Consider the following 24,834-nt stretch of genomic DNA (forward strand, 5'->3'; position numbering starts at 1 on the left):
CAAATATTTTATCAAACATCAACTGACTTCAAGTCTCTTAACACCCTACTGGCCAAAGCAAGTCACATGGATAAGCTCAGACTCTAGACATCAAGAAATAAACACCCCCTTTACTGAGAGAACTTGCAAAGTTATCAAGCAAAATGTGCGGATATAGATAATTTATACGAGTAATTAGTAGAGCAGTCAACTATAGACATTTTAGTTAATCTTTAACAAATTAGAAAATCTTTCATTTACACATAATAAAAGAACTCCAAAGTATGTTACTTGCTTTTAGTATGAAATTTAGTATGCAATGTTTGAATTGAAAAATTTAATTTTAACCTTGTTACATACCATTTCTTTTAGAAGCACATGGTTTCAAATAGATCTTGCCTACCTTATCTGTAAATCTATATAAAGTATTGTGATTTTACCAAAGGAAGATGAGTGGGGTTTATGAAATAATACAGTTTAGTGCCTAAGGCAAAAACAGTCAATATCTGTTTCTTTATTTCTCAGGTGATATTTGTGATCCCAATCCTTGTGAAAATGGAGGTATCTGCTTGTCAGGATTGTCTGACGGTTCCTTTTCCTGCAAATGTCCAGATGGCTTCACAGGTCCCAACTGTTCTAGTGTTGTGGAGGTTGGTAAGTGCAAGATTTAAACATTTCAATAGCTATCATCGCTGTTTTCATGAGTGACTGACACATTTGGAGATCAGTGCTTTATGGGTGCTCTGTATAAGATTGCTGTGTGTTGCTAATTAGTGTAATCTTCTGTTGGTCTCTCAATTTTAACATTTTTATTTAATATTTAAATTATATTATTATTTGTAGTGCTCACAAATAATTTAAAAATATGACTTGGTGATTAACATTATACTTTAAAGACACTACATGCACTGCTTGAATATAATAAATTTCTTATCTTTCTAATATTAATATATATTTAAATTTTATTTTCACTGGAAAGTAATCTCCAACTCAATTTAGTCAAGTTAAATAGTCACTGTAAATAAAATAGAACTTATTTTAGTGCCTGAAAATATTCATCAATATTTTATAGCTGTTTTAATCATTATTTTTCTAAGACTATAAATATATGATGAAAGAAAAATTATTCCAGCTGGATTGTTCTTCAGAGTTTCAAAAACACGCTTGGTAAATATCAGTCAGTGATCATATTTCAAAATGTTTTCATGCATGAAGTACTTCACTGGCATATATCATTATGGATTCAGGATAACTTCCATAATTTCAAAATTACTCCCCATTGAGAAGGTAATGGTACTTTAAATAATTTAGCACTATGTAAATTTATATAGATATTTTTTCCTCTGATTAAAAGTAATATCATGGTTACGTTTGAAAAAAATTGTCTTTTTCATGTCAATAATAAGAAGAAAAAAGTAGACTGTATCTGTTCAATATAGGAAAACTAAATTATGTATTGGATTAAAGTTCAGTCAACCAGCATAAACTTTGGAACTCAGAAGTTTTCATCGCATTTTAAAAATAGTTTTGAAGAAGAGAAGTAATTGTGTCTATAGTAAGGGATCAATGTGAGTTACTCATCATTGTATCTAATGCATTTGACTTAGTTAATGTGCAGTAGGAACCCAATAACCGTTGGTTGAATGAATGAAAGAATAATTAAAGAAAACCACTAACTAGCCACTACCTATTGCATTTTAGTGTGCTTTGCTTTTTAAAGTACAAGTGTATCTCACTTGTATTTTTTATGTTACATTGGTAAGAATGTAGTATATTTGAAAAAGTTAATTATGTTATTGCTAACAGATACTATGCTAATTTGATTCATTTCAAAGACAATTCTCTTTTAAAGCTTTTATTAACTTGCTGCTAGTTTAGGGGATTTGATGCAGTGTTATAGAAATAAAACTTTTAACTACTTTGACAAGTCTCCAAATATGTGCAGTGAGTTTCAGGGTTAATATGATGACTCTTTCCTCTCAAAAGTCTGTATCTCTGAGAAAAATTAGAGTCATAAGTATTCCTAGCAAACATACATGAATAGAATTAAAATTTAGTGTTATATTTTGAGTCCACTGACCCCAAATCAGCAGTGCCTTAGATCTGTAGTATATAATGTTTTGGTTGCTACTTTATAAAAGTCAAATCTGGAATCGAAGAGGCAAATGTGTTTTAATAATTAAGAAGCCAGTTGTTCAGTTGCTAAACCCTGTCTGGCTCTTTACAGTCCCATTGACGGCAGCATGCCAAACTTCCCTGCCTTTCAGTTTGCTCAAACTCATGTCCATTGAGTCAGTGATGCCATCCAACTGTCTCATCCTCTGTCACCACCTTCTCCTTTTGCCCTCAACCTTTCCCAGCATCAGGATCTTTCCCAGTGAATCAGCTCTTTACATCAGGTGGCCAAAGTATTGAAGTTTCAGTTTCAGCATCAATACTTCCAATGAATATCCCAGGTTGATTTTCTTTGGTATTAATTGGTTTTCTCTCCTTGCTCTGCAAGGAATTCTCAAGAGTCTTCTCCAGCACCACAATTTGAAGACATCAGTTCTTCGGTTCTCAGCCTTTCTTTATGGTCCAACTCTCACATCTGTACATGACACTGGACAACCAGAGCTTTGACTATATGGATATGTATCTTTGTAGAATTTTGAAATGAATACTTGAATACATTGGGCCATATTTTTAAACAATATTTGTCATTTGATCAGAATGATACTATAGGCTAGAGTACTTTAGAAACTAAACATACTGCCATATTCCTCAGTTCAATGAGACTTTGAAAAAGCAAATGCTTATATAATTAAAATTTACTTAGATTCATTATTCTTTGTTACTAAAACACCTAATATTTCTTCTGTATGTGTATGTACTCTGTCATTAAGTTGTGTTCAACTCTTTGCAACCCTGGGGACTGTATCCTGTCACGCCCCTTTGTCCATTCAGTTTTCCAAGCAACAAGCCTGAAGTGGGTTGCCATTCCTATTCCAGGGGATCTTTCCAACCCAGGGATTGAACCCGTGTCTCCTGCAGCTCCTGCATTGCAGGTGGATTCTGTACCACTGTGCTATTCGGGAAGTCCCCACATTTCTTCCACCTCTTTCTTAACTCTTGCATATAATCAGGGAATACTAAGTATTTATTGAACAAAAATAGTTAATAGGAATATCTTTAATATCCAACCTACCTTATTTTTTTCATGACTTTAAAACTAATTATTGGTTTCCTTTGTGGCTCAGTGGTAAAGAATCCTCCTGCCAATGCAGGAGACACGGGTTTGGTCCCTGGGTTGTGAAGGTCCCTCAGAGAAGGAAATGGCAACCCACGGCAGTATTCTCGCCTGGAAAATCCAAAGGGCAGTGGAGACTGGTGGGCTACAGCCCACGGAGTTGCAAAGAGCTGACACGACTGAGCAACTAAACAGCAGCAATTGGTACAAAATATATGAACATTAGATCATTAAAAACCACCTTGCCTTTTTAATTTAAAAAAATCAACTACTTCTCTGGAACATTTTGGGGCCATTACTGTTGTTTCCCTGCTGTTGGGTAGTGCTGATGCAGAAGGATAGAGTGTACTAGAGTTTAATCCAAAAAAAAAAAAAAAAAGCCCTCCAAAGCTCTAGGTATTTTAATGTGCTGTCTTAAAAGACAAATGATTTGAACTGTCACCACTGTTGCATTTTTGCTTTCACATTAATCCTCCCAAAGATGGAGATGTCTAAGCTTTCTGTTAGCCTTTTGAACCATATACATTTTGTGATTATATATATGAAGTTCTAAATTGCCTTAAATTTGCAATGAACAGAAAATAATCTGGTCTATATTAGCTTAAAAAACATGTGCTTTGATCTAAGTTTAAACATTATTATTACTCTTTTATTCTACAATCAAAACTATACTTTATTGCAATATATTGGTGGGGGAATTTCAAATGTATGCTACTCTCAGAGATAAAAATTGCATTTTGATAAAAATTGCATTTTGATTTTACCTCAAACCTAATTTCTTGATGCTTCTTATTTCAAAGAGAGCCTCACCCATTTTTATACTTTCACTCATGCCTCTCAAAGCATGTAGGGTCAGATAAGCACAAAACACTTTACCCTGTTTGCAGTCAATCCTCACATCAAATCCTCACATCACGTACATTTCTACACTACCTGTGGCAGTTTGGAGAAATTAACTTATTCAGATTTGTGAACTTCACTTCCTAGCCAGCACTGATTTTCTTTGACTTAGTTCTGGATCTAGCTGTGTACTCCAGTATCATTATTTTATCTCTGTCACTTCCCATCTCTTTGTCTGCTCCTCCCCCTACACACATATCCCTTATACAGACACACGTACACACAATGTTCTCAGCCTCTTAAGAGTTATGAAAACTCACTTCTAATCTCCACAAAAGGCAATAGGAAAGCATCTCTGTGAGCAAAGGAAAGGGAAAAAAAGCCTAGTTAGCATCCTCTGACTTGAAGACTTCAGCCAGGTTTCCCAGTGTTTGCACAGATGTTCACTGGACACTGCCACCCTCTCCAGGGAACTCATAGACAGACCACCATGTGGTTAAACCCCAAATTACTTCCCAATTACCTACTCACATTCCTGGATGGCACTGTGGAGTTTTGAGCCAAACGTTGACACATTTACTTCATAGAAAAAATTTTATTGCTAGTGAATACTCTAGCATTCATATATGGAAATCTTGGGACTTATTAAAGCATCTGAATTCTGTGGTATAATTCCCCACTGTATCCTTTTAGAATAATTTGGTGAATTAGTAACAAATATAAATTTTCCAAATCAATTACATAGTGTATTAATGTAATCAAGGGGGATAATGTGATTGACTTCAAAAAAATAAAATTTTAGCTTTCACTTATTCTTAAACAAATATTTATTAAGCATTGACTAAGTAGTAGTTACGTAATGGCAGAGATGCATTGGTAAACAAAATTTACAGGACTTGCTATTTAGCTTCGAAATCAGATAAATAAATAAGTAAATCACAAAATAAATATGATGGACTTCTTTGGAGAACTAGATGGAGCCACCAGAATATAAAGCAAGTGTCCTCCTTTAAGCTGGTGTCAGAGAATGCATGCCTACCTGAAAAAAATAGCATTTTGACATATTTCCAAAGAATAATTTTGACCCACCAGGACAAAAGCTAGAAGTATTCCATGATGGACTTTGTGATTGGAGAACTAGATGGAGCCATCAGAATATAAAGCAAGTGTCCTCCTTTAAGCTGGTGTCAGAGAACGCTTGCCTACCTGAAAAAAATATCATTTTGACATATTTCCAAAGAATAATTTTAATCCACCAGGGCAAAAGCTAGAAGTATTCCAGATAGAGAAAATAATGTTTAGAAGCCAGGAGATAAGAGATGTCATAATTCCATTTACTGATGGCCATTAATGAGTCTGGAAATGATGATGGTGGCAGATTCTGCAGTGTTAAGTGATGTTTTAAGGAATTTGGACTTTGTTTTAAGACTAATGGAGAGGATTTGTGCTTTTAGGAGATCATTGCCATTGAAATATGGAAAAAAAAAATCATAGCAGAGTAAGTTAGGAGACGATTTGTAGGCTACAGCAGAAACCAGGTCAGACTTGAGGATCTTAGCCTGGGTCAGGAACAGGATGAAAAGGAGAGAGTCAGTAAGCATTAAAGTATTTAAAATATTCAATTAAAGTATTACTTAAAGAATGCAATATATAATTATTCATGACTTATGGAGTTATTGAATAAAAGGTGTTTGCATAAAGGGAGGAATAAAGAAGAAACAGGTCAAATTTCTGATGATTGAGCAACTTGGTGCCGTTTACTGAGACAGTGAATGTTGAGGATACGAGGGATTGGAAAGCAGAAAATGAATATTTCATTTACTGAATTGGAGAAATCTGCTAGACATTAGTAAAGACAGCAGGAACAGGTTTGGAAGTCATAATTATCCAGATAGTTATTTAAGCTCAGGGAGTGTATGAGTCTGTCCAGAAGTAGAACAACTTGTGAAATTCGAGGACCAAGAATTAAGCAATAGGAAGCGAAAGTAAAATCTATAAAGAAGCCTAAGAAAGAGTGGTTAGCGAGACAGAAGATAAACCAGGAAAGGGTTGTGCTGCCAAAGTTAAGAGCAGACAGGAATGAGTGGTCAGCAATGCCCAAATACTGTGGAGAAGTTGACCAAGGCAAACATTTACATTGATTACCTGTGACTTATGGATGGTCTTGCCAAGATCAATTTTGCTGGAATCAATTGTGGCACATGCAAGATTTAGAGGAAAAAAAAATTTTTTTATAAAGTAGCTAGGAATACAGGGGAACTTCCTCAACCTGATAAAGAATATCTATTAAGAAAAAACCTACAAGTTGCCATCATACTTAATGTTGAGAAATTCAAAACTTTCCCACTAAGATCAGAAACAAGGCAAGGATGACTTGTATCATCACTCTGTTTTAACATTGTTCTAAAAGTGCTGTCTAATGCAGTAAGACAAGTAAAGGAAGTGCAAATATCGGAAAGAAAGAAGACATATAGAAAACAAGCATATGAAAAGATATTCCACATCATGTGTTGTCAAGGAAATTAAAACAATGAGATACAACTGCACACCTCTCAGAATAACCAAAATCTAAAACACTGAAAACTAAATGCTGGAATACTACGTGCTGGAAAGCACATGGAGCAGTAGAAACTTTCATTCATTATTGATGAGAATGCAAAATGTTACAGACACTTTGGAAAATAGTTTGGCAGTTTTTTTACAAAACAAAATATATTCTTACTGTATGATCCAGCTATCATGTTCCTTGGTATTTGCCAAAAGAAGTTGAAAACTTAAGTCCACACGAACTTGCACACAGATACTTATAGCAATCTTATTCATATTTGCCAAAACTTGGAAGCAGCCAAGATGTCCTTCAGTAGGTGAATAGATAAACTAGGGTAAATATTTTAAAAAGCATTTGTGATCTTAGTGGGAAAGCTTTGAGGTTTTCATCATTAAGTATGCTGGTTTTGTAAGGTTTTTATAGATATTCTTTATCAAGTTGAGGAAGTTCCCCTATATTCCTAGATATGTTTCAAAATATGGGAATATTATTCAGGTGTTTAAAAAATGAGCTATAAAGTCATGAAAAGACATGGAGAATCCTTAAATGTATATGACTAAGTGAAAGGAACTAAACTGAAAGGCTATGTACTGTATGAATCCAATTGTATGACCTTCTGGGAAAGCCAAAACTGGAGACAGTTAGATCAGTGGATGCTGGGGAAGGGTGATAGGGATGAATAGTCAGAGTAAAGAAAAGTTTAGGTTATGAAAATAATCTGTATGATATTGTGGTACATATTAGATACATGTTACTATACATTTGTCCAAACCCATGTAATATACAACACCAAGAACTCTAATGTAACCTATAGACTTTGGATGATTATGATGGGTTTAGTTCACTTCAGTTCAGTCATGTGCAGCTCTTTGCAACCCCATGGACTGCTATGATGGGTTAATGTAAGTTAATCAGTTGTAGCAAATGTACCCCTTCGGGGAGGAGTGGTTGATAATTGGGGGTGTTATGCATGTGTGGGGTCAGAGACTATATCGGAAATCTCTGTGAACCTAAAACTACTCTAAAAAGTAGTCTTTAATTTTAGAAAATGACTATATTAAACATTTATCAGTTTATTCAATTATTTGTCCATCCATCAAATATTTATTGAGCATAAACTATGTGCTAGACTCTCTTCCAGGCAGTAAGAATATAACCATTAAAAAAAGATATCACAAATCTTCTAGTCTAAAGGGGGACTAGACAGGAAATCACTACACTTACCATGTTAAGCTCTATTAAAAAATAAAGACAAGTGTGAGCTGGAATAAGAGTAGATATATATTTTGGTCAGATTGTTAGGAAGGATTGAGAGGTTGATGTTTGAACAGAGAGAGGAGCTGATGCCCTCACTGAATGTGGATGGGAGAGTGAGAACAGTAACTGAAGAGAAATTTAGGTGAAGGGGGGTTTCTTTTAAGATGGAACTGTGATGGCTTTATGATTCAGAAATATGATATACAACCTAAGCTTGTATTTTACTAAGAATAAACTATATTGAATGACCTATGTAGATATGTCAATAATATTTAGCATACATTTAACCTATTAAAGCTATCAGTCTGAAAACAAAGGATGTAAACATTGGAATTTGATAGTAATGTAAAATCTATCATTACTTTTAGAATTCAAAGTACCTGTGTTCCTGAGAGTTCAGGGTAACAAAGTTAGCATATCATTTCATTTCTTGTTCTTCCTGTTTATTCTTTCTGTCATTTTACTGGCTTCTGATCAGATTTTCTCATTTAGAAAAAAAAACAACAATAAACATGAAGATGCTTTATCCTATTATGTCTTCTGTCTTACTCCATCAAACCTTATTTCCCTTTGGTAATCGGTGTCTGGTATCCATTGAATTCAGGTTCTTTTAAATTTGTGGCCTTCAGATCTCTTTTAAATTTGTGGCCTTCACTGCTAATCTGTCCTTCTGCTTGCATTTCATTATGAGAAATTAGTTACATTTGCCTCCAAAACACAAAGTATTTCATAAAAATTTAAAAGAAAAAACTACCAATTTCCACCACACATCTTGCTCCATGCATAGCCACATTCATGTGTGTCTTTTATAAGGTGATCAGTGTCAGACTTTCAAATAGTGTAGCAAAGACTGACTGACTCTGTCTAGAAGACTTCTCGTTAGTGATCATGAAATATCAGAATATTAACAAGCTTTAAGTGGATCTCTTGGGTAGAGTGAGGCTATTTTTAGATTTCTGAACTTCGGTTACCAAATGAGATATTTGGTATTTTTCAGTTAAAGTATTCATATATTACATAAAATTGTGAGTAGTTATCAGTTTTTCCCCTTAAGATTACTTCTTGGATTAAGGAAGGATAATTCATGATTGAATCCATATTTCTTGGAATTATCATAATGAGAGCTCTTCTGCATACACTAAAATCTTTTCTCAAAAGCTTCTAGCCATGATAGCTGATAGCTTAGAAATTTCTGTCAGTGAAAGTCAAAGGGATTTTTTTTCAGAGTTATGTTTAGTTAATTTTTTGATAATAAAAATGATTAAGTATGTATTCATACAAACAGAATTTTACAGTTAAGATGACAGAATTAATAATTTAAGGGAAATGTTTTGCCATTGAGTTTGCATATATTATATAAAAATAATTTTGTTATATATACATATAAATTTCTATAACATAGCATATAAACCAGCTTATTAATTTTGAAATTGTTCGTGTTTACTGTTAATTATAATGATTAGAGTTTGTTAACTTGTAATTCCAAACCCAGTTATATACTAACTTCAGAAAGCATATATATCAATATAACACCAAGGAACTTCATAAAATAGCAAATACAGAAATCCTCTCTTGCCCAGCCAAAAGATGAGTGCCAATGTGTGGTAAGGCTTTTATTTTTAAGAAGAGACAGTGTATAAATTCTTTTTCTTGATGTATACCACTTAAACCACTCTCTTTTTTTTCCCCTAAGTATACTCTTCCCATTAGTTAGAAATAAATACCCCTTGAATGAAGTGATAGATATGTATCATTAAGCTTTTTCTGCTTAACAAATCCCAAATTTAGTGGGTTTAAACAATAACAATTCATCTCACAATTCTGTGAGTCCTGGTTATTAGGAACTGCCTAGTGGAAGAAGATGGCTTGGATGGGTTGGTGTGTCTCTGACAGTTCAAGCTTCCTTACATAATGGTCATGGAAAGGTCCCAAAAGCAGTGAGAAAGATCAAATCCCATTTACAGGCAGCAGCAGCAGCAGCAAATCTCAGCCTGTGTCACCTTAGCTAAGCATAGTTTTGTTGAGAGGATTTTCCACTTCATACTTCTAAGGCAGGTCTTCCCTGGTGGCTCAGATGGTAAAGAATCACCTGCAATGCGAGAGACCTGGGTTCAGTCCCTGGGTTGGGAAGATCCCCTGGAGGAGGGCATGGCAACCCACCCCAGTATTCTTGCCTGGAGAATCCCACGGACAGAGGAGCCTGGCAGGCTGTAGTCCACGGGGTTGCAAAGAGTTGGACACGACTGAGTGACTCAGCACAGCACTGCAAAGGCGAGGATGCAAAAAGATTTTTAGCCAGTTCTACAATTTACCTTAAAGTGTTAGTTTGCTGTGTTTTTATTTGATCTTTTAACCTTTTTATTAGCACTACAAAAAGTTGGTTTAGTTCAGTTCAGTCACTCAGTCATGTCTTGACTCTTTGCAACCCCATGGACTGCAGCAAAAAGTTGGTAAACATGTACATATGTTTCTGGATATTTATTTTCATGTTAGAAGCTATGAATACAAAAACTTTATAACACTAATTTTTATCAAAACAGTCCTCTATTTTTTATAAGGGAGGAAAAAGTACAAAATTCTTTAAAAGGCAAAGCTTGATTATTTTCTATTTATTCTAGGAAAATACCTTGAAGAAATTAGAAACATGAAAATTTGTAGTGACATTAATTTTTTCTTTTATTCAGATTCCAAATGGATTTGTGGCACTACCAATATGTACAATTCTCCATATTTATGAAAATTACTACTTCTAAGTGATACGCTAAATGACAAATTTAGCATTAACCTCTGGGAAAAAAAATTCTCTTCCAATTTAATTGAGAAGAGATATATAGGAAACTTGCAAATGACTTATAAAATAGTTAAAACATGTCCAACAATCTTTAAAACCTTCTATTCCATTTCTTGGACATACCAGTGCTGTTACAGGTGTCTCAGTGGTAAAAGAATCTGCCTGCCAATACAGGAGACTCAGGAGATAGATTCAATCCCTGGGTCAGGAAGCTGTCCTGGAGGAGAAAGTGGCCACACACTTCAGTATTCATGCTTGGGAAATCCCATGGACAGGGGTCTGGCAGGTTACAGTCCATGAGGTTGCAAAGAGTTGGACATGATTGAGTGAGTAAGCATACATGCCAGCATATTGTTACTTGCTTTTTTTCTTCTTCAGTGATTTTCACCGTCAATCTATTGCTTGATTTTAACAATTGTTGCTATTGTTTTGTTTCTTTTCAATTAAATTAACTACTCATCAACCCATGGTATCCAAAACAAAGCAAGTCATTAAAAAATAATATTGCCATTAACCAACTGTGACAAGGTGTTAAGATTCTGTTATTTCAAGGAAATTGATATGTTGCTAAAAAATAAAATGTTCTTCCTATAATTACAATAGAAACAAGAAAACGAAAATGTAATTATCTTTAGGTTGAGTTGCTGCTGCTGCTGCTGCTAAGTCGCTTCACTTCTCTGTGCAACCCCATAGACGGAAGCCCACCTGGCTCCTCTGACTATAGGATTTCCCAGGCAAGAATGCTGGAGTGGGTTGCTATTTCCTAATCTAGGAGATCTTCTCAAACTGGGGACTGAATCCACGTCTCCTATGTATCCTGCATTGGTAGGCAGATTCTTTACCACTGAGCCACCTAGAACACCTTATTGCTGCTGCTGCTAAGTCACTTCAGTCGTGTCCGACTCTGTGTGACCCCATAGACGGAAGCCCACCAGGCTCCCCCGTCCCTGGGATTCTCCAGGCAAGAACACTGGAGTGGGTTGCCATTTCCTTCTCCAGTGCGTGAAAGTGAAAAGCGAAAGTGAAGTCGCTCAGTCGGGTCCGACCCCTAGTGACCCCATGGACTGCAGCCTACCAGGCTCCTCCATCCATGGGATTTTCTAGGCAATAGTAATACTGGAGTGGCTTGCCATTGCCTTCTCCAAAAACTTATACTATATGTAGCATATTCTTTCATCACTCTTTTTCACTTAAGATATGAAATTAATATCTTTCCATTTCAGTAAAAATTCTTTCCTGACATTAAAATATCCAGCTAATTTTCCATCATCTACTTTCATTTTATTCAGCTAGTCCCTATTTTTGGATATATAAGTTGCAAATAAATTTTTTCTATTATCAACATTTTGCTAAATATTCTTCTAACTATATTGTGTGTGTGTGTGTATGTGTGTTCACCATTGTCTCCTTAGACTAAATTCTTAAAAGTAAATGGTTGGGATGAGTTATTTGAGAACTTTACTATCATGAGTATTATATAAGAAAGGTAAACAGTTATCATGATGGGTTTTTTGTTGAAAAGAAAGCTTAATGGGCTTAGATTTACTTAATCATAGTAATGTGGATTTGGATTATTTGTATAATAGGCCAAAAATATACTTAGTAAAAAAAGAGATTGTTGCCCTATCAAATATATTTTTAAAATACCATATGAAGGCTACCAGGATGGGAAATGGCAACCCACTCCAATATTCTTGCCTGGAGAGTTCCATGAACAGAGGAGCCTGACAGCTACTGTCCGTGGGGTTGAAAAGAGTTGGACCCAACTGAGTGACTAACATACACACACACACATGAAGGCTACATCCCCTTCTATTTTTTACTTAAATGTTAAATAAGGCCATAAATCATTTTAAAAGGACTTTTTTTATAGTCCTTTTTTAAAATAGTTTTTCCTTAAAAAGGGCACACTATAAATATTCATATAAAATAATGAAATTTTTTTTACCAATTCAGTTAGATTGGTAAAAAAACAAACAAACAAAAAAAAATGTGAGGAAAAGGCGATTCTCTAAAAGTAAGACCAAGGAGAGAAGGAGAGGCATTTTATCAAAGAAATCTTAAAATTGGCTCTAGAGCATCTAGAGTACAGAACAGACTTAGAATGACTAGGGAAGGAAAACCTAAGAAGGTTTGATAAAGGTACGAAGTAGGGGAAAGATTAGTATGTTTCCAGTGGAAAATGAAAGGCTGTCAGATGAATGACGGAACATTTGCTCTCCTCTTCCCGCTTAGCATTAATTACATGGAAGGAAGGATGAAGAGAAAGTGATGAAGAATTAAGGATTCATTGAAATCTGTATTTTGATAGGTTGATATTTCTTTAAAACTATTTGAACTCTCTGTTGTATTTAATATTAGTGAATTAGATTGATCAACAAATATTCGCACCTATTATGTGCTAGAATCATACTTTTTGTTACAAGGTATTGCTAGGGTAAAGCATAATGGTTACTACAATGAAATAGAAGGCATGAATCTTTTCTCAAGGAGCTTCAAGTAGATGTCACTGTGTTTGAAGGCTTATTTGGCCACAGTCCCTGAAGCCATAGGAAAACTGGGTAACGCATCAAGACAACTTTGTACTCATGGAAAATTTATTGTTCAGCATATATCAAAGTACTATGTGAAAGCAAATTCTGTAATCCATATTTGAAGTATAGTGACAACACATAATTTTAAATGAGTCATATAATGAGAGAGAATTGAGCCAAATCCTTTTCAGAATATATTTAATTTTTCCCTCTGAAAGTATAAAATTCACTATACTATGATTTAAAATGGACACTAATCAGTATTTGCTGCTATCTTTATTTTTATCAAAGCTTGTAAAATAAAGTAAGGAGGACACAATTTTAGTTTCTCAGTAAAAGAACCACAGATAAGGGTGTTTTCTTAAGTACTAATCCTTGGAAAATATAGCAAATTTTAAGTAAGAATTAGCACCTTCTTTGCATAGCACGTTGGTAAACCCCCACAGTGTCTTTGCCTTGTAACATTTTAATTGAGAAATCAGATCCCCAAATGCTTCATCCAAATCATAGACAGCAATTGGGTATAGAACTCATTCCTGCTACTCATCAACACAGTAGCTACTAAATATTTTCAACAAGACAAATGTTTATGTCAACTCATCTCTATTTCAGTCAATGGAATTGACTGAATGGCATAAATGGTGTAAATAGCATAAATCAAGGTTCATCACAGAACATGCTCAGACCTTTGTCAGCTGCCATTAATTATTCATCTATGGAGGTTGAGCTATATTATCTCCACAATGGTTTGCTGATTTAAAATTTCTGTGGTAAGGCTCGCCTCATAATCATTCTGGGTATCAGGCCACGTATTAAATGCTGAAGTTGGACATTTAAGCAGTTTACCAATCACCATAATGCCAAGGACATTCTTTTATTTCACCCTTTTCCCCTTTAATAGTGCTTTTAGAGTACTCTATCCATTAAAAGGCTAATCTGTGTATTATTCTTGCAATAATATTGAAATAAACAGTTAAGGTAATACCAATCTCAGTGTTGGGAAAGGGGTTCTGAGATAAACACAATGACTATACTGAGGTCATAGATTCCTGTTCAAAGACAAATGCAAGTGATAAACCAAAAATTTTGTCCCAGCCTGTTTCCACAGTCCAGTGTTTGTATCCACAGTAAAGTGTACCTATTACACAAACGCTGATGGATCAGTTCAGTTCAGTCACTTAGTCGTGTCCGACTCTTTGAGACCCCATGGACTGCAGCGTGCCAGGCCTCCCTGTCCATCACCAATTCCTGGAGTTTACTCAAACTCATGTCCATTGAGTCGGTGATGCCATCCAACCATCTCATCCTCTGTCATCCCCTTCTCCTCTCACCTTCAATCTTTCCCAGCATCACGGTCTTTTCAAATGAGTCAGCTCTTCGCATCGGGTGGCCAACGTATTGGCGTTTCAGCTTCAACATCAGTCCTTCCAATGGATATTGAGGACTGCTTTCCTTTAGGATGGACTGGTTGGACCTCCTTGCAGTCCAAGGGACTCTCAACAGTCTTCTCCAACACCACAGTTCAAAAGCATCAATTCTTCGGTAATCAGGTTTCTTTATAGTCCAACTCTCAATGCCATACATGACTACTGGCAAAACCATAGCCTTGACTAGACGGACCTTTGTTGGCAAAGTAATGTCTCTGCTTTTTAATATGCTGTCTAAGTAGGCCATAACTTTCCTTCCAAGAAGTAAGCGTCTTTTAATTTCATGGCTGCAGTCAGCATCTGCAGTGATTTTGGAGCCCCTCAAAATCTGATACTGTTTCCACTGTCTCTCCATCTGTTTGTCATGAAGTGAGGGGACCAGATGCCATGATCTTAGTTTTCTGAATGTTGAGCTTTAAGCTAACTTTTTCACTCTCCTCTTTCACTTTCATCAGGAACTTTAGTTCTTCACTTTATGCCATAAGGATGGTGTCATCTGCATATCTGAGGTTATTGATATTTTTCCCGGCAATTTTGATTCCAGCTTGTGCTTCATCCAGCACAGCGTTTCTTATGACGTACTCTACATATAAGTTAAATAACCGGGGTGACAATATACAGCCTTGACATACTCCTTCCAGTCTTTTGTCCCATGTCCAGTTCTAATCGTTGCTTCCTGACCTGCACACAGATTTCTCAAGAGACAGCACTGAGAGAACCTGGAGATACAGTAGCAATAAAAATAATAGTAAAACCTGTAATTCCAGTGTTTCATGCTGATCATTCTCTTGAAATTCTGTAGAAACACATTCTCTAAAGAATTATATAGTGATATTTTGATCAAGAGCTCAGCCAGACTGAATTCAAATTCTGACTCTTCTATTTACTGTCTCTGCTATTTTGACCAAGTTGATTAACCTCTTGATGCCTTTTTCCTTATCTGTAAAATCTGGGTAATAACTATTATCAACTTCAAAGAGGTTTTGTTCAAATTAAGTAATTTATATATGTAAGGTTCTTAGGATTGTTCCTGATTTATAATGAAAGCTATGTAGGAGTTATAAAAATAAGTAAATAAATATAATTAAACATTATAGACAGTTCAAACATTACATGCAGAAATCAAACTTTGAAGTCCCTGAATATTCTTCCATCATTTCAGTCATTAATAACATTGTTGAAATGTCCAATAAATCCTGAAATATTATTTTTATGTCAGGATTTTTTCTGCTTGTGCTTCAATATGCAAACTGGGGGCAATTTAGCTGTCAGCTTTTAATTTTTCAAAATTTTCTTTTCCTGAATGTATAATTTGACAAATCACCTCAGTTATTATGGGAAAAAGGAGAGCCCTATGTTTTATTATTTGAAAATTATGAGTAATGTAAGTAATGTTTGCATAATTAGGAATTGGCCTTTCCGGAATAGAGCTTTCCTTATGTTTACAGCAAATAACTTATGAATTTGTTTTTTTATAAGATTGCAAAATGGAAATCCTGTAAAGGCATAATAAATATGAAGTTAGAATTTATGACAACATATTAATATTAGGTTCTTAGATGTGATACATCAACAATAAGCTTTCTCTGGTTTTGCATAAAGATAGAATCACAGAGCAGAAAGAAACCTAGAATCTTCCATTTAATGATTATTACCAAGCATCTCTGGAAAGCTGTTCTTCACCCCAGGGTCTACTCTCCTTTTTGTCTATGCCCCCAAGGTAAAGAGCTTGACTTTGAGATACATTTGGGAAAAACTACAAAACACACACATCAGTAATAATTACACAATGCAGAAAATAATTATCCTAAGAGGAGACAAAACATGCTGTGGGTATCAGGAGGAGGAAAGGTTAGTTCCAATCCCAGGGATCAAATTTGATGGGTGAGAAGACTTTTGAGATGGGATGGGATGGAAGTGCACTTCACCAGTAAAATTATTTGGTAGACACATTTCAAGCAAAATTTGTTGTTTAGTCACTAAGTCATGTCTGACTCTTTGTGACTCCATGGACTGTAGCCTGGCAGTCTCTTCCAGGTGATAAAAAGCACAAAGATAATAAATTTAGGAACCTTCTGGAAGAATTAGCGTTAGTGCTTGTCTAAATTATTTGGGGTTTGTAGAGATGATGAAGAGCCAGACAGGACAGTGGTTTGGATCTATGCTGTATAGGGCTTTTACTCAATCCTCCTGAACTATTTTTATAGTATAGATTTCAGCATTAACAATATTATCCCAGGAACATGATTCTGTAATCTCTTTTTCGTAATTGAATTGAAGCATACAAACACAAAAAACAGTACAAAACTCTTAACAAAACTTGTGATAATTTTTTAGTACTACCTCAGCTTTTTTTTTTTTTTGAGAATTAAAGTGTACTGTTTTTTCCATTACATTTTTTTTCTGCCTCCAACATAAATCTCTTTTTCAAATTCATTAACTGTTATGATTGTTTTCAATAAGACTTAGTGTAATAGGTAGTTGATTTGGAAAAGGCTCAGTGTGGCTTATTGACTGAAATCAGTGCTAATTTCTAGCCTAGAATTTCTAACCAGAAATAATTGCTGAAAGAAACAAGCATAAAGGTTCAAAAATAGTTTTCAGGAGACCCTTCTATGACTAGAAATGTCAGTTGACATGTGGAAAATCCCATGAGAAACCACAAAATATTTATATCCACCTGGATGAACAGCTAGTCCTGGTCACTAAGGAAACTGTTTCAATGAAGAAAATGTTTGTTTTTTTCTGTCTGTGAACTTCATCAACTACATATGAAATATTTGCAAGCTAGATATTTTTGCTGGAGAGAAAGTGAAAGATTGGAAAAATACCTTTAAGGCTTTGCTTAGTTTTAAACTGTTGCAAACTTTTAGCATTGCTTGCAAGCCAGTCTATTCTCTCTTGACAGTCACCTTATGATTTCCTCCTTTCTCTTTTTTCTGCTCAAGCTTGCCCTCTGATGGGAAGGAGATTTGATTAGCTGTCCCCAGCATTCTAGCTTGGAGAAGGCAATGGCAAGCCACTCCAGTACTATTGCCTAGAAAATCCCACGGATGGAGGAGCCTGGTAGGCTGCAGTCCGTGGGGTCGCTAAGGGTCGGACACGACTGAGCGACTTCACTTTCACTTTTCACTTTCACACATTGGAGAAGGAAATGGCAACCCACTCCAGTGTTCTTGCCTGGAAAATCCCAGGGACAGGGGAGCCTGGTGGGCTGCCGTCTGTGGGGTCACACAGAGTCGGACACGACTGAAGTGACTTAGCAGCAACAGCAGCAGCAGCATTCTAGCTATTGGTCTATAAGATGGGGCTGGAGGAAGGAGGGAAGTGAAGTGAAGTAGAAGTCGCTCAATTATGTCCGACTCTGCAACCCCATGGACTATACAAACCATGGAATTCTCCAGGCCAGAATACTCGAGTGGGTAGCCTTTCCCTTCTCCAGGGGGTCTTCCCAACACACCCAGGGATCAAACCCAGGTCTCCTACATTGCAGGTGGATTCTTTACCAGCTGAGCCACAAGGGAAGCCCAAGAATACTGGAGTGGGTAGCCTATCCCTTCTCCAGTGAATCTTCATGACCCAGGAATTGAACCCGGGTCTCCTGCATTGCAGGTGGATTCTTTACCAACTGAGCTATCAGGGAAGCCCAGGAGGAAGGAGGGAATGGAAGTTAATTCTTTCAGCAGCCTAAAGAAGTCAGGTAATAATGCCATTGCATTTTGTGCTAGTTAGATATCACCTGGACATCAATTCTTGTTGCTATAAGCTTTCTTTTTTGTTACTACATTTTGAAAGACCTTGACAAATTTGAATTTATCAAGAAATAGTTAACAAAAAAGGTTGACCAGGTTGTATGTTATGATTATGAAATTAAGTGGAGATGTTTGTCTCAGTTAAGAGAATTATATACTTGTCTTCAAATATTTGAATGGCTGGTACATCAAAGAAAGACCCATTATTCTTTTGTTTTCCAGAGGCTGTCTTTGGGAGAGTGACTTGACATGTTTCTTTGTGAGTGTAGAGTTCCCTGCCACTAGAAGTTGTGAAGCAACCTTTAGATTTTTGGTTGGCAAGTTAGACTAAATGATCTTTAATTTTGGTTTGGGTTTAAACTTTTATTTATGTGAAGTTGTTTACATCCTGTTTCTGAACAGGCTGTTTCCTAGACTGTTTCTTGATGGTTTGGAAAAGTAGAAGTTAAGAGTGTATATTTACAACTTGAAAATAACCTCAAAGATAAGAGGAATGGGGCTTGGGCTCCACCTGAATATACCTGTATCTTTATTCATTTTCATTGTCTCAAAGTTAGACCTGTCCACTTTTTTATCAGTTGAGTTCCTTAAAGACATTCCAATTAAGGAAAAATTCAGCCCAGGGAGTCAAGTTTTGAAGACAGGGAAATTACATTGTCAATGTCATTTGATTAACACCTAAATCTGGATACACTATTTTCTTTTAGGGAAGGTCCTAACGAGTCTGAAGAGAAAACATTTAATTTTAGCTTCTATTTTAACAGGCAAGAAAAAAATTCTCCATAGCAGTCATTAACTGGCTGCTGAGTAAGTCAGTGGCACATTAGATTAATCGAGTTCTGTATAGGCCAGCAGAGATGGTACTTTATCTCTTCTAGTTAGTGTCCTTGGGATGAGTTTAAACTACATGAAAAAAATAATTCCCCTTGACCAAAGAGAAACAGGTAGATCCACCAGAGATAGCTTAGCTCTTTTTAAGTTACATCTTCCACTGTTTTTTTTCCCTTCATCTTTTGAGTTTCAAAGATATTTTAATTAAGCCAGATGTGTGGATCTGTATTTTGGGAGCCTGTCATTTCAAAGCCGTCATCAAATTTCTGAATTCCTCTTTATGAGTCGTGAAAAAGGAATGATATTTTACTAAAAAGACTTCTCAAATTTCATTAGAGGTGGAAATGTCATGTTTAACATAACCGTAACATAGTAAATACTTGCTTGTTTACACACACACATTGTGTGCCAATATTTTGTAATAAGGTAATTTTCTGTTTTCAGTAACCATTAAGTTTACTAAACTTGAAGTTTTATATTATTTAGTGTAAGGATATTATATTCAGTATACAGCCTTACATACCCCTATTGAGGTGAAGGTGATGATCAGGGAAATTTCTCCTCCACAGCTTCATTTGCTCAAGCCCAGAGCTCAAGGCATTTCTTTGCCTATGTCTTGTGCTATTTGGGCATAGGTCACTGGAACTTTTACTTGATCTCCATTAACAGTAACTCAAATGCAAAGGAGTAACTTTCATGGGAAAAAGTTACAAATATAATATTGTCCAGTATTTATAAGAAGCATGTTACTAAAGATAGGCTGACAGCATAAAAGAGGCTCCTTTAAAAGCTTTATTTACAAGAAATTAATAATTTATATCGTGGTTAAGCTTATGGGCTCTTATTTATTTAATGAAATTATTTGCTCATTTATTTTGCTCAGAAAGCTGAGTGCTGAAGAATTGATGCTTTTGAACTGTGGTGTTGGAGAAGACTCCTGAGAGTCCTGTGGACTGCAAGGAGATCCACCAGTCCATCCTAAAGGAGATCAGTCCTGAGTGTTAATTGGAAGGACTAACGTTGAAGCTGAAACTCCAATATTTTGGCCACCTGATGGCCAAAGTCAGTCAGTTCTTTGACTCATTTGAAAAGACCCTGATGCTGGGGAAGATTGAAGGCAGGAGGAGAAGGGGATTACAGAGATTGAGGTGGCTGGATGGCATCACCGACTCAATGGATATGAGTTTGGGTAAATTCCAGGAGTTGGTGATGGACAGGGAGGCCTGGTGTGGTACAGTCCATGGGGTTGCAAAGAGTTGGAAACGACTGAGCAACTGAACTGAACTGATTTTTGTTTTATGGTTCTACCACCATTCAAATGGAGTCTGATTATTCATTGAAATAGTATTTCTAAGAGAAAAACAAGTGTCATTCACTAGTGTCGTGTGTGTTTAGTTGCTCAGTCGTGTCTGACTCTCTGCGGCCCCATGGACAAGAGCCTGCCAGGCTCATCTGTCCATGGGATTTTCCAGGCCAGAATACTGGAGAGGGTTACCTTTCTGACCCAGGGATTGAACCCATGTATCTTGAATCTCCTACATTGGCAGGCAGATTCTTTACCACTAGCGCCACCTCTGAAGTCCCTCATTCAGTAGAGACTCAGTTAAATAAACCATGATTTATCCATAAAATAAAATACTACTGTCCATATTCATTGATTATATTTTCATAGAAAAGATTGTGCAATATTAATGAAAGCAAGTTAAAAAATATCATATTATTACATAATCCTCTTTTTACTTTTACGATATAAATATTTAATCATAATTACAACAGCTGACTCATTTGAAAAGACCCTGATGCTGAGAAAGATTGAGGGCAGGAGGAGAAAGGGACAACAGAGGATGAGACGGTTGGAGGGCATCACCAACTCAATGGACATGGGTTTGGGTGGACTCCAGGAGTTGGTGATGGACAGGGAGGCCTGGTGTGCTGTGGTTCATGGGGTTGCAGAGAGTCGGACACGACTGAGCAACTGAACTGAACTGACATATATTTATATATATAATCTGATATTTCATTATTTTTACTTTAAAGTGCAGTTTATGTTGAGTTTTTAGTTGATAATTTAATACATTTCTATCTTATAATGCAAATCTTAACCCATTATAACAATTCTTTTGTGTTTTTTTGGCCAACTCCTTAATCACAAAATCTCTTCTGACATTAACATTTTATGTGCAACGATTCTGTGGTTTCCTTAAGTGGATGTTTCTGTGAGATTTGTCCCAGTCTTGTGACTTATCCGTTACTTTTTTGGTTCTCTTGGTTTTAATAGATTTACATTGTAGATTAGCTCATTTGTCCAGAATTATAGGAGTGAATTGAGGTTGAAGTGAGTGGTTGCCCATGCATAAATAAAGCAGAAATCCATAGAACATGAGCCTGGTGATATTAGCTTCCTTCTGTTAGTTGCTGTGAAACAGAACAATATAGATGCTGTAACCATCTGAAATTCACATATGATAAGCAAGTGACCTCACCTGCATGACTTCCCTGTCACATTAAATAGCATTCTTCTTTCCAGGCCTATCCCCCCCTCTCCTGTATTAATTTTTTAAACAATTATGAATACATTTTATTGGAAATTGATAAATGTGACCAATCATTTATATTAACTCCAGATCTGCTTTATCCTTCACAAGTTTCTTCTATTGGTTCATGAATTTTCTTATGCTACCGTAGGTTTAATTTCCAATTTGCTTTTTACCTGACTCCCAGTCACTAACTGGACTTCATTTTCTCATCTCTAAAACTGGATAGCTTTCCAGAAATATTTGCTTAGTACTGATTATGTGCACTGTACAAAATTAAAACATAACTGCTCCCCTCGAAAGAAGGATCATGGAAAATGCCCAGCTCAGGACCAAGACTGAAAAATACTATTGCCATTTTGATTAGAACTGGCTTTAGGTTATAGTTTAAAAGCTAATGGGAACTTTAAAGGGGCAACTAAGTCTGAAAACTGAAATAAATACTAAAGAATTGAGGGTGGTAAGATTTGCATTCCGTCTACAGTGATGAGATGAATCCAAATATGAGGGAGGGCACATTGAATAAACAAAGGATATTTGAGGACAGTTGTATAGATACATGAAATATTGAATTATAGGCTTTTATAATGTCAAATTACCTAGCTTAAAGATCTTTTTAGTGATTCCTTTAAGTAGCAAAATATGTCCTAATTATGTCCCCAAAGTCTCTTTAATACTACCTGGGATATGAATATAGTCTACTTATTTCCTGCTACCCAGTACTCTGGGAATACTTTGTAAATTACATGTTGTTTTTTTACTCAGTAGGAAAAAAATGAAACCAAAGCTTTCATTCATTCTTTATTATTTTCCTCATTTGTACCTCTTTCTAAACTGAGAAATCACAAATGCATTGCTAACTGCTGTTAAGATGATTCACTATATAAGTAGCTTATAAAACTCATGTGAGCTCTATTTCTACTAAACTTTATAGAGTGAATTTGGTGTTTCTATTTTAATGACTCTATTAAATTAATAAGCTATAGTTTGGTGATTTTAATTTAAAATCACAGATTTGTATTTTCATGAGATGATCAAATGGTTATTAGAGCAATGTATTTTCAATTATTGTTCCTTTTCTCTCCTGCCCCAAGAAAGAAAATCTGATTTATATGACTATATTTAATGATAAAGTTATTATATATAATTTCATATAACTTTGGGGCTTCTCGGTTGGTGCTAGTGGTAAAGAACCTGCCTGCCAATGCTGGAGACAATAAGAGACGGTGGTTTGATCCCTGGGTCAGGAAATCCCCTGGAGGAGGGCATGGCAACCCTCTCCAGCATTCTTGCCTGGAGAATCCCCGTGAACAGAAGAGCCTGACAGGCTACACAGTCCATTGGGTTACAAAGATTTGGACATGAATAAAGCAAATGAGCACACACACTTGCACGTATAACTTTATCTAACTAATATGTAGATGACATTTAAGGCTTTCACTTTGGTAAGTCTACTAATGTAACATAATGAAGTAGCTAAATTTTATTGAGTAACACGGAAGACTGAATTAAGTATTTATTCATAGTTTCTTTCTTTCTTTTGACAGATATGAGCCTTGCTGTGTTATAGAACTATTCTAAAAACTATAGTTATAAGGGTGAGCAAAAGAGGCACGTCCTTGCCCTCATGAAAATCCTCGTCTAATGGCAGAGACTAGTAAACATGCTAACCACGTGTAGATAGTTATATTTTATGTATTGCACATTATTAACTGTGTTCGAATAAATGCCATCTTCCAAATCTAGCACAAAAATCAAACTTCATGTAGAAGACTGATAGAATAGAGGAGACTTTGTAATTTTCTGAACATTTTCTGTGCAGTGTCTACTGCTCCTCACTGTGGCCCAGGTATTCTGCAGTTCTCAGGGTGGGGAATTGACCACACAGTATGCTGTCTGAAGTCTTTGGCCAGGAGAGATTAACACTTCTCTTCATACTTTCACAGAGAAGGAGTTGGTAATAACAACTTTTAAGTCCTGAGGCTCATCCTCATTGGGCCATTGGCCAAAAATAAGCAAATGAACAATAAAACAAAGATTTTATAAATCGAAACCTCCCTCCAGAGGCAGCTCTACAACTTACTTAAATGACTGAATTCACAAATTTTAAATGGTAGTTTACTCTACTTTGCCTTAGTAATCACACCCCCACACACATACACACACACACATTTATAGCATTTAACATCTGGGCAGGCATGAATAATCATGCATGCATAACATCATTGTTATTTTTGCATCTCTGCAGTTGAATAAAAGCATTCTAAGATGTTATGAAAGTACAAAAATACATATTTCTTGTTGCTTTGCTCATGGAAATAATGGATTGCATAGATAATTGTATATTTGCAAAGCATGTTCAGTGCATAATTAACTAGTTATATAGTATAGCAGACAAAATGATCCATACATCAATATGAACTGAGTAACATCTCGTAAAATAAATTATCATACACTAAGAAGTGTATTTTATATTTTTCATAATGAGCTTTTCCAATTTGATGGTGAGCCATGCTGTGTGTATAATTGTTTTAAATGGGTGGAATTTCTATGTTTTGAAAGTGTACTTAAAACACCCAAGGATAAGACAAAACAACAGCAACCAAAAATAAAAAAAAAAGGAGATATAAGAATTGTTGAGACCACATAGAAATTAGAGCTGGTCCGATGAAGAAGTGTGTGTGTTTTAATAGCACATGTATATCAGAGCAATACATGGCTCAGTGGGTAGTTATTGTACTTGACAGTTGATCCTATGAGCAAAGGAGAAAGGGAAGGAGAAGGGAAAGAAGAAAGGGAAGAAAAAACTTTAGAATGCATTCTTCTTTGATCTAGGACCAGCACAGTTCATGAACATGTTCCCTCCTAGGCTGCCCTGAAAAGTTTGTGACCAACTTTGAAATTAGAGATAGATTCACTGTATCAAAATGTGGTGGTAAGCTCCATATAAAAATTAAAATTTGCGGAAAGCCCACCTATCCTCTGAAGTACAGTCCTGAACTGTATATATTTCCAGTCTTGCCTCCCTCAATTCAGTTCAGTTCAGTTGCTCAGTCGTATCCGACTCTTTGCAACCCCATGGACTACAGCATGCCAGGCCTTCCTGTCCATC

At 35.9% G+C, this 24,834-nt stretch overlaps 1 protein-coding gene across 2 annotated transcripts in view; it reads left to right on the forward strand.

Moving 5' to 3' along the window:
• EDIL3 (EGF like and discoidin domains 3) overlaps positions 1 to 24,834 on the forward strand; it is a 512,079-nt gene that overhangs the window by 136,652 nt on the left and 350,593 nt on the right. For both annotated transcript variants that reach the window (XM_055430480.2, XM_055430481.2), the window contains exon 2: positions 505 to 633. In XM_055430480.2, the coding sequence (XP_055286455.1) occupies positions 505 to 633 (129 nt within the window). The remainder of the gene's footprint in view (positions 1 to 504; positions 634 to 24,834) is intronic.

This window comes from Moschus berezovskii, chromosome 8, assembly GCF_049115385.1.
Source record: "Moschus berezovskii isolate FMDL1 chromosome 8, NW_MosBer_1.0, whole genome shotgun sequence".
Lineage (NCBI taxonomy): Eukaryota > Metazoa > Chordata > Mammalia > Artiodactyla > Moschidae > Moschus > Moschus berezovskii.